Raw genomic sequence first — 11,006 nt, forward strand, 5'->3', positions numbered from 1 at the left:
AAGTAACTTTTTTTTTGTACTTTTACTTTACTGGAATATCTCTAATTCTCAATACTTTTACTTCTACTCCACTACACGTCAGAGGCAAATATTGTACTTTTACTCCGCTACAATTATTTGCACACTTTAGTTACTAGTTACTTTGTATATTATTATTACAAAACATACATTAACCACTTCAGCCCTAAATAGGCCTACATTTCGGCCATTTGAAAATAGCGGATCTACAAGCTCACAATGAAATTTCAATTTTCAGTATATACTATAGGTTTAAAAGTGCTCATAATGGCCTAGTAGTGCCCTAAGTTGCTTCCTTTGGGCTTGTTGTCCTATACCTGGTTGCTTATTTATCTCACAAGATCTGGCAACGCTGAAGACAACCTGTAGTCACGTGGTGTGACCGCGCCCACATAGGAGACCGGAAGTGTAGTCTACCAGTATCTATCTTTAGCTGCCTTCCACTGTACTAGTAGTACCTGTTGTTGTTGTGGATCTTTGGTGAGAGCAGAGCAGAGCGAGAACACAGCCAGCTAACATTTCTAACATTAAATCAGGACAACAACAGCCGTTTATTCATCACCATTTAGAAGTATTGAATGTCGGGTAAAGTTAAACATAGTTAAACGATTTACTGTTGCTGCCGTTTGTACTACATCGTATCTGCAGAAAATGGGAGTTAGCTAACTTGGCTAACTGTTAGCTGTTGGACGTTGCGGTTGTTTACTTTTACGCACGCGTTTATATATGATTTATATAATACGTGCACACTAGCTTAAGTTTAAAGTGTAGCTACTTTATCACAACAACATGAACATCCTTCCTAAGAAGAGCTGGCACGTGAGGAACAAGGATAATGTGGCCAGGGTTAAGAAGGACGAGGCCCAGGCGGCCGAGGAGGAGAGAGAGGCCCAGCGGCGTGTGGAGCGAGCAGAGCAAGAGGTAAACAAACCCTACTGCTCATTTACATCAATATTAGCTTTAGTGTGTTACCACTGTAAGAAGTACTCACATGTTTTACTTAAAGGTATCAATAATGCATTGTAGAAATACTCTGTTGCAAGTAAAAGTCCGGTGTTCAAAATGTACTTGAGTAAAAGTACAAAAGTATTGGCATCAAACTGTACTTAAAGTACCAAAAGTATTCGTGCTCATTCTGCAGAATGTCCCATTTCACAAGTTCTAAATGTATAAAAGTCTTGAAAATGGCAGATCTACAAGCTCCCAACACCTTGCTTAGGGAGCTGGGCTGGTTAATGTACGTTTTAGTTACTAGTTACTTCAAAGTAACCAGTGAATTAAGTTTTCAAATAATTATATTGAGTAAAAGTACAATATTTGCCTCTGAGGCGTATGGAGTAGAAGTTGAAGTATTGAAAATTGGTAATACTCCAGTAAAAAATACCTCAGAATTGTTTATAAGTGAGTAGATGTAATTAGTTACTTTCCATCATTGCTTTTCAGCTGCTGATTAAATCAACATAAGCTTTAGTGTGTTATATGTTTGGCAGTGATTCCTTTTTAGCCCCATCTGTGAACTCCATAGCCTTGGATCAAAACTATCATAGATGTCTTTTATTGAGTCTGACGTTTACTTTATCTATACGAAAGAAAGTCAGACTTGATTAAATACATCTATGATAGTCTTGATCCAAGCCTATGAACTCTGTAGTTCCGGCACTGTCGCAGAGTTCCTACTTCCTAAAGATCATCTTTAGAGTAAAGTAAAATTGAAGTACCTTCAATACCCGGAGATCATGTGATAATAAGCAACCATATATTTCGATACAATAAATGTATTTAATTGGACGTGGAGAGAGGGTGGGGTTTAGCAATGCCTTCTGTCCAGCCTAGTAAGAAATTAGACTAGAATTTTGATATTTAAACTTGCTAGAGAGAATGGTTGTACTTATTGATCATAAACAGTGAATATGACCGCCTCCAATATCTGACATATACAGTACATTAATTCCCCACCCAGGTAGGATGTAATGTATACAGACAGTTGTTTTCTAAAACCAGATTTATATTTAGTTGCACGCATATTCCACATAGAAAATAACATTGTAGTGCGGTCGCGCTGTGAGCGTGTAGATCTGCTATTTTCGCTCTGCAACACGATGTACAACCAAGTATATAAATCAGGCGTAATATGAAATGACTTGCTTGCTAACCTGCTCTACTGTTCTGCAGGCACGCACAGATTACCTGAGACGGAAGTCCAGGGCAGCTCTCGAGCAGGCGGGACTATCAGTGAAAACGGATGAGGAGGAGAAGAGCGGTGGAGTGTTGGAACACCTCAATCTGTTCCCCCTGGAGGAGTCGTCGGAGAAGAAGGGGAATGCAGAATATCTCAAGGATAAGAAAGATGAAACGGTAACCGCGAAGTCACTTCTGACGCTTCTTTCATCGAATACGCAAAGCTGCAATCTGTCAATTTTCATGTCCTGCTTAGGATTTGAACCTGGGCCTCTCTCCCAATATATGGGAGACCAACCATCTACCGCTCTTCCCAGACAGAATCCCTGCTTGGTCAGGGGGGATATTGTGCTTATTGAGCTTCAGGCAGTACTACCACACTAGTAGGTGGGCTGTCTGCCCCAGGGTAAAGTGTTTTGGGAGGGCAACCTCCAACCACTTCAGATGTGATGTGCTAGTTACAGGATATTGTATTAACTTACCCCATACAAGTTGGGAAAATGTGGTCAAATGGTATTCAGCTATATCTAGTTATCCTGCCAGCAGCAATGTTTTGTGGCAAGATTTTTTTATTTAATAGTTTTTTAATCACTCCGTCTGTCTATGAACAAAATAACTTGAGTACTGGCGGTGCCTTGTGGTACAGTCAGGTAATACACTGACCACATGCTCTGAGTGAGTCACAAGGACCCAGGTTCGAAATCCGATTTCCTTGCTGTCTACATTGTCCTATCAAAATAAGCAAAAAACGGCAAAACAAATCCTTTAAAAAAAGACGTGAGTACATGGGTAGCTTTTCATAACATTTGGTGGAAATCCTCACAGTCTCAAAAACATTACTAACTTTTGAGTTGGAAAGGGTCATGGTCGTGGTCAAAATGAGTCAAGGTGTGTTTATTTTCCATTTGATGTCTTCAGGAGAAACAGGAACGTGCCATCGGCCTACTGGTGTCGCTGGGCCCACAACCAGGCACAGAGGTCACACCCTGGTACATGAAGACTGGCAACGAAAAAGAAGAGAAGAAAGACAAGGAGCAGAACGACAAAGAGAAGAAAGACAAAGAGAGAGACCACGGAGGGAAGAGAAAAGCCTTGAGTGCGGAGGAGAAAGAGAAGAAAGACCGGAGGCTGAAAGACCTCTTGGATCCCTTGAAGGACATGAAGAAGGCCCTCGCCATTAAGGACAGGAAGTCACACAAGAGCAAGAGGAAGGACAGGAGATCCAGTGGAGAACGGAGGAGTAGTGGAGAGAGGTAAGAATAAATACACTGGAGAACACTCAAATAAGTTCATTTTGCACAATGATAGAACACTGGCACAAAGTAAATAAAATTATGGAAACAGAATGAGGACAAGAAATATTTAATGTTGGCTCTTATACTTTCCTTGTGTGGTTTCTGTGTATTTATTGTTTCGATTTAGCTTATGTTTTTGTCGTTAAAGCCTGAATTAAATGTTCATGTCTGAGGATAATAACATTTCTTAATCTAATGTGTTCCATTCACGACCGTTAATAGAACCATTCACGATCACGACGGTTAATAGAAACATCCAAGAGGCTTATGAAAAATGTCTGTCTCAAGACAATAAGGAAAAACAAAATGTTTATGTGAGCAGTGGAGAGATATGGACATTAACACACATCTGTTCCGTCTCGTCCAGCTCCATAGAGCGTTTGCGTGCCGAGCGCCTGCAGAGAGAAGTGGAGGAGAAGAGGCGAGCCCAGGCTCTGCTGGACCAAAAGAACGGCAAGGGGAAGGACAAGGAGTCGGGCAGGGAGGCGGAGGAGCGGGACAGGCCGTATAACAGTGCTTACTTCCCAGAACTCGCACGCAAACGCCAGAGGAAAGACCGCGACAGCTGGAGAGACGAGATTTTAAACTCATAACCCGTCTATGGGGGACTGAATTCAGACTTTTTGTTGTTGCTCCAGAATGCCCAACTATAGTCTCTACAGGACTGTGTCTCATCCCATTGGTGCAGAAACAACAAGTCAACATAGATGGCTTAAAGGCCTTTGCAGACGGTGCGATTGTCTGCACGGAAAAAACGGACAATATCATTTCTTAAATGAACACATGGTTCTCTATGACCTCATGCACACCCCGTGCGGCGCTGCGATGCGGCAATGCGTTTTTTCCCCAATCGAACCCAGTTCGATTCGTGCGTCTTTTCGCATGCGGTAAAAACTGATTGACTAATCGCACCCTGTGTGCAAAGGCCTTAAGTCTGTACTGACAAGCATGGTATAGGAGCAACAGGACCCACTTTTACTGTAGTGAAACAGTTCAGGACAATGCTGTTGAAAAAGATTACTATTGGATACTGTGCTGTACATGTTATTTGGCACAGTTAACCACATGAAAGCAAATATAGCTTTCCCACGGGACTGGCTGTACCGTTGCAGGTAGCTTGTAAATGTATGATTTGATCTCTAATTTATTTGTTGTGAAAAACTAATTTGTCAGTTTGCTGATTCATCCACACTAAGAGGATAGTGTGATTGTTTTTCTCAAAACGCATGTTGTAATTCTACTACAGAAGACAGTTGTGAAAGGTGTGCAGTTATCAAAGGACTGATGCAGAAAAAAGTCATAGAATTTTTAGTATTTTTTTTTTAGCTTTATTTTTTGCCTTTATTTATACAGTAGGTACAGTGGAGAGAGAGAGGAAACACAGAGAGTAGGGGGAGTGACATGCAGCTAATGGTCCGTCCGGCCTGGAATAAAATCAGTGACCCGCTGCCGGGTATTAGAGCCCATTTGGTATGTGCCCTAATAACGGTGTGTTCTTACTTGATTCAGTGCTTGAACTTGTATTTCTTGTCGGACTGGGCTACGTATTTTACTGGCCTACTAAATTATTCTGCACCATTTTCTGCACACTCTCCCTTGCTGCTAAGGGTGTTTTATTTTATTTCATCATACCTGTCTGTACTCTCAACTATATTTTATCTCATTTCTGTACCTGTATGAATGAGTGACAAATAAACCCTCCAGAATGTGTAATCTTGGCATTCTCCATTTGTAGGCTGCAGAGGTGTAAAACTCCTAGAGGCTGTAGTTCACCTTCACTTGGTGTGTTGCTGCTGAAATATGACCCCCAGTACAGAATCTTTGTTTTATTAAAATGTTCAGTGACTGAGTAGGTATTTCACATATAGGTTCTTCAAATAATCCTTCAGTATGCTGATCGGTTTAGCTGAGAATAAATCAAAATCGATACCATTGGCATTCACCATCCTAGCTAGCTTACAATAACAGTGGGTCTATCAACCGGTTTTCATGAATAAACAGCATGTGTTGGTTTTAGATTGTTGTAAATCATCAAGAAATCACAAGCTTCAGCAGCGAAAAATGTAATTATTCTGGTATCCTCATGAATTTGTTCTTGTCCTATGTACATACTAGCCTTGTACAATAGGCTAAAATAACTGCTAACTAATGCAGAACAGAAAAGTTAATACAACCATACTAGAATACATGGTCAGCCTTTGGATGGCAGTATAGCCCACCCCCTCCAATCGTTAAAAAATAAATATATATATATATATATATATACATATATATGAACGATTAATTGATATCCTGAATGACCCATTCCTAAATTATAGGTAGATGGGTAGAGATATATTTCATTTTCCTTGGCCAACTGGCAAAAAAAAGTTTGTCATTGCTTGGTCCAGCGGTGAACACACACACACACACACACACACACACGCACACACGCACACACGCACGCACACACACACCTGATTAAAACCTAAGTAGTCTGGCAGAAGGCTGCCTTGAAAAGACACCTCAGGACACCTATGAATTGAATATCAAGGACCCCAATGGAAACGAGACCGCAAGGACTTTTTTGGACGGACCTTTTAGACAAAGTATTATTTTGTAATTGTGCTGTTTACATTTTTTTTTGCCTAATACGATATCCAATCAAAAAAAAGGGCTCAGGCTTATGGCAAATAGTTGTTTTGTTTGGTTGTTAGCAGTTCATTGTTTTTGATGTAAACCGTCCTTGGGTTAATGAAAGGCGCTATATAATTGAAGCTATTATTATGGTGTAATTGTATGAATGCCTAAATAGGCTATTGCAATTTTTTTTTATGTTTGCGTGCAAAAAATAGAGCATCATGGTTTGATTATTTTTCACATAACATGCGGTCCACTATATGTAAAATAGTGGTCAAACGCAATCCTGAATGATCATAAAAGCAAAGAGGAGCATGATAAGGCACGCTGTCTGACGTAGCGACTTTTTCTCTTTTTTTTTAATAACGGGGAGGGAAAAAAACATAGACTATAGCCCCCCCAACACGCACGGATATATAGAGGGGAAGAGACGGTGAGCATCGCCGGAGTTAACCCGTGTTGTTTACAGATCGCCATAGAGGAACTGCTAGGGTTCCTGAGGAGGAGCGACGGATCGTTGATGGACGAGCGAGACGCACAATAGAGCCGCTCTCACACCGTGTTTAATTGCGGATTAGGGCTCTTTAGGGGGGTGGTGGTGGTGGTGGTGGGGGGTATCAGATCAAACGGAGGAGGAGAAAGACGGATCGAGGAGAGCCGAGCACAACAAGAAGGAGACGCTCTTTATTAACGGAGGAGCAGGAGGAGGAGGGGGGAGAGAAGGTAGACTGTGGTGGCGGGGATCCGGATCATAATAATAATAACGGCATCGAGAGGACCGATCGGGAGCTACGCGCCGCTCCGGATGGTGCCCGTGCCGCCGCCCGGGAGACGCCGACCGCGACGATGCGACGACACTGCTGGCTGATGGCGGTGCTGTTGGCGGGGATCATGTCCTACTTCAACCCGGAGAGAGCCCTCGGAGCCCCGCAGAGAGAAGGTGAGCTGAGCGGCGCGCTTGTTGTCGGCGGAATGCACTGAGATCCAGTGATGCTGGAGAAAGGGGAGGGGGGGGGGGTGCAGTCAGTCTATGAGGTTATGAAAAGGCCTACATGTGTGGGGGGAATAGTAGATAATAGTAGCCTACTAGCCTTGGATCAAGACTATCATGGATGTATTTTATCGATTTTGACATTTTTATATCTAGTAAAAGTCAGACTCGATAATAGTAGCCTACATATATATGATAGTCTTCTTGATCCATGGCTAGCCTACATGACTGAAACGATCACGGTACAATAATAAAGGTGAAACATCATAACCCGCGATATCCGTACCTGATTCTATAAATCAGAAATAATAGCTATGGCAACGGAGTGATGTTGACGCGACGATCGGTCCAAAATATTTGCATTCAACAACGGTATTTAGAGGGATATTTTAGTTCCGGCCCTAATATAGTCCCTTCTTCGGTGGCATTTAGAAACAGCATATGAATAGTAATGCTTCATGGCCAATTGAAGATAGACTATGTTTATTAATCTATGTCTATATTTGCTCTTTGGCAATGAACATGTTTTCATTGTTTAGGCTATTGTTATGAACCCCCTGTTTGCCCCGTTTCCTCGTGATGTGGCAATGCATATGTGATGTGTTTTTGTAATGTGTGCCGTCATTGTATGGTGGTGTATTGTTTTGATAAAAAAAAGCTCTTGGCACAGAGCTGGTGGAATAGGCCCCTGTTATGTTCCTATTTATATGCAGTGTCTGTCTGGACGTCTAGGGGAAGATGAAAGAACTGCTTTGCACAGGAATTGTTCATCATTTTTATAGTTATGGTATGGTGGGCTATACAGCCTATACATTTTTGTAACCACATAGTAAAATCCTGTGAACCATTTGGATCCATTTTAACACCCAGAGTTAAATTAACATAGAGGATGCATGCACTGATTAGACATTCATATTATGCCTGTACATTTCTTTCTTCATATCACACTATGCAGTTAAAAAGAGTCATGGTAAAAAAAAAAAAAAATTGTGCTCATGAATTCTATATTTAGATCTTTCCTCTCTTAATTTCAGGTTATGATTTAGAGATGGTATTTTAAATCTGTTCTAATTTGTTAAAATACAAATAATGCTTTAAGGATCAGCCCATACATGATACACTAGGGACGTGAAGGTGTTTTTTAAATGCTAAACTCATCCTTATTTACCTTTGCTGAGGTCATCTGGCCACCAGCCCAGGCCTGTGTCAAATGACTACCTCATTCGATGTGTGTTTTATTGCACATCTTTGTAAGCTTTGCCGAGAAACTGGAAAAAACAGGTCTCTGCCAAAGTGTTAATCACAGCAAGGTCCTGCACGTTAATCCAACAAGACAAACATCAGTAAAAGTCTTTTGTTTAGATCTGACTCTGACTGGACCATCGGTCCTGTTTCCATGGTATATATATAGCGCCACAAATGATGAAACAACATTGTGTGTGCTATGTTAATATGCATCGTTTGCACTATTACAGGCTGGTGAATGGACGTAGTATTGGATTGGATTTCTTTTCAGAGGATCAGGTGGTGACATTTGTAGTACAGTAACAGTAGCCTACAGACTTGTAAATAGTCATTCAGCACTTGCTCAGTCATGCTCAGTGGCAATATTCATACCCCAGACAAAGTGTCAGGTTGTAGCTACACTGCTACAGTATCTATCCTGACCTACTGAAAAGGGTGAAATCCTCTGGGTTTTGCTGGGACAAATCTGACACCTTTCTGGCAATTGCCATGCACAGTGTCATTATAATGACTCTAGCCTGTCCTAATTGAAGTCTGCTTTATACTTCGTTTTCGCTCAGCGGAAATATCCAATCTACAAGCTCACGCTGAGAGCTTGTAGATCTGCTATTTGCAGCGAGTGACGTATACACTGGACTATATATACATTAAGCATGAGCCTGTACTTGACGTCATGTTCAGATGTTGCCTACGACCCTGGTTTTCAATGTCGGGTCTGGGGAATGCCAGGCGGTCCAAAGTGACCCTTACAGGTCTGTAACTCAGAGGAGGAACAAATGGAAACAAACGGGTCCATTTGGTTCCATTTGTATCTTCTCAGAGTTGAATTAACACTGAGAATTTTACAGTGTAGATTGGGGTCCCAGAGATAAAAAGGAAAATGTGTACACTGACTCTTAGAGTTACAGACCCGTAAGGGTCCATTTGGACCCTCTGGTGGGCCCCCGGACCAGACGTTGAGAAACAGGGGCCTTCAAGTAATGAATTAGCTGAAGGGTATTTAACCACCCTGACCCCTGACCCTTCTTTCTTACAGATGGTTCGCTCCTCCCAATCAACCACGTTGAGGTACAAATATCAAACGCCCCCTAAACCCTCCCTCTCTCTGACCTCAAATAGTCGACCTTCCTGATTTCTTGTGTTAACCCTTCCCATGTACACAGCAAACAAAAAAAAAGTGTTAATATAACTCCCAAAGTGTAAAAAAATGTGCATTTTTTACACTTTCAGAGTTAAATGAACACTTGTATTTGACTGTGTAGCACTCGTCTTACCAAAATGACTATTTTCTCCCTTTGCTTCTCAACTGTGTTTCCTTAAGTGGAATGCCATTTCCGATATTTCTTACCCCTCTCCTCCTGCTTTTAATCCTAACCGGAATGGTACAGTATGTATACTCTCCCATTTTCAAACTTTTAATTCTTTGATTGCAGTCTCTCTTTTCCTTTAAAAATGATCCAGGCACTGGTGTTCTCTAAACTGGGTTTATTTCCCCGCTATTTCTCCCAAAACCCACCCACCCACTCCCCCTCAATGCAAATTGGGGTGGGGTGGGGGGTGTGGTCCTTCACTGTGTTCCAAACCTGCCTCTATGCCCTCCTCTCTCTCTCTCAAAAACAACAACAACAACACCTGTTTCCAATGTCTTGAGAGTTTTCTTTGATTAAACGAACTGTCCTCTGTTCTCCCTCGCCACTGACTCGAACCCCAAACAGTGTCGCCTCCTATCCCCAACCCCCTTGCCCCCCGTCCTCCTCCTCCCCCCCCTTTGAAGCGCCCGGTGGTAGCCTTGAGCAGTGATACAGTAAATCTCGTCCTCCTCCTTGTGTTTCTCGTCCTCTTCTCACTCTCTATTTCCACCCATTTCCCTCCTCCTCCCTCCTCTTTCCTCTCAGCCTCTCCCTCCAGGGTCGCATCGCTCTCTCCGCCGCCCTACGTCGTTATTCTCATCTCCTGTTCCGGCCTCGTCTCCTTCGTGCTTCTGCTCCTCACCTGCCTGTGCTGCAAGAGGGGAGGAGTGGGGTTCAATGTAAGTCTCCAACATGTAAGAGACCACCTATTCACCTCGTCTTGTCTTTTGTCTTTTTTGATGTCACACTGTATGGAAACACTGTGTAGTTGTATATGTACGAACATGGGTGGATAAAGCCTCATTTAAGGCCAGACTTGTGCCTCTTCGTATGGCGGACTATCAAGCAATATACTTCAGTGCGTGACAGTGTTTCTCTGAGTAATAAATTAGAGAGGTAGTATAAGCCCTTAAGGAATTTAAATTATGTAAGTTGCTCTCTGTTCTCATGCAGAAACAAGGAAATGGGAAAATAGGAATCCAAATCTAAAATAGAAGAATAGTTATTTAACCACTTTAGCCTATTAAAAAAATGTCTGACTTTTTTGAAATTTATTTTTACTGTTTTAAAACAATCAACATGGATTTTTTTTTTTTTTTTTTTATGAGATAAAATGTTTGAAAACGTTTGCCCATAATAATGACAAAATAGGGATGCCAGGGTTAAAGGTGCTGTAAGTGATATTTTTTACTTAAAGCAAATGGTTTATTTTTAAGTTCTTTTAACTCTATGTTACGAGAGTAATCATTGCTATAGAGTGTTTGTTCAGGAACAGCTCTCTAGTAAACAGAAAATAAATGTTCAGGTCCA

At 41.7% G+C, this 11,006-nt stretch overlaps 1 protein-coding gene across 1 annotated transcript; it reads left to right on the forward strand.

The window, feature by feature from the left end:
• Positions 1–499: 499 nt before the first annotated feature.
• Positions 500–5,204, forward strand: leng1 (leukocyte receptor cluster (LRC) member 1). Its single transcript, XM_084051960.1, has 4 exons — positions 500–939; positions 2,191–2,373; positions 3,115–3,449; positions 3,859–5,204. The coding sequence occupies exons 1-4, from the start codon at positions 808–810 to the stop codon at positions 4,082–4,084; spliced, it is 876 nt and encodes a 291-aa protein (XP_083908086.1). The 5' UTR covers positions 500–807; the 3' UTR covers positions 4,085–5,204.
• Positions 5,205–11,006: the final 5,802 nt, after the last annotated feature.

Source organism: Gymnoscopelus microlampas (genome assembly GCF_963454915.1).
Source record: "Gymnoscopelus microlampas genome assembly, chromosome: 3".
Classification (NCBI taxonomy): domain Eukaryota; kingdom Metazoa; phylum Chordata; class Actinopteri; order Myctophiformes; family Myctophidae; genus Gymnoscopelus; species Gymnoscopelus microlampas.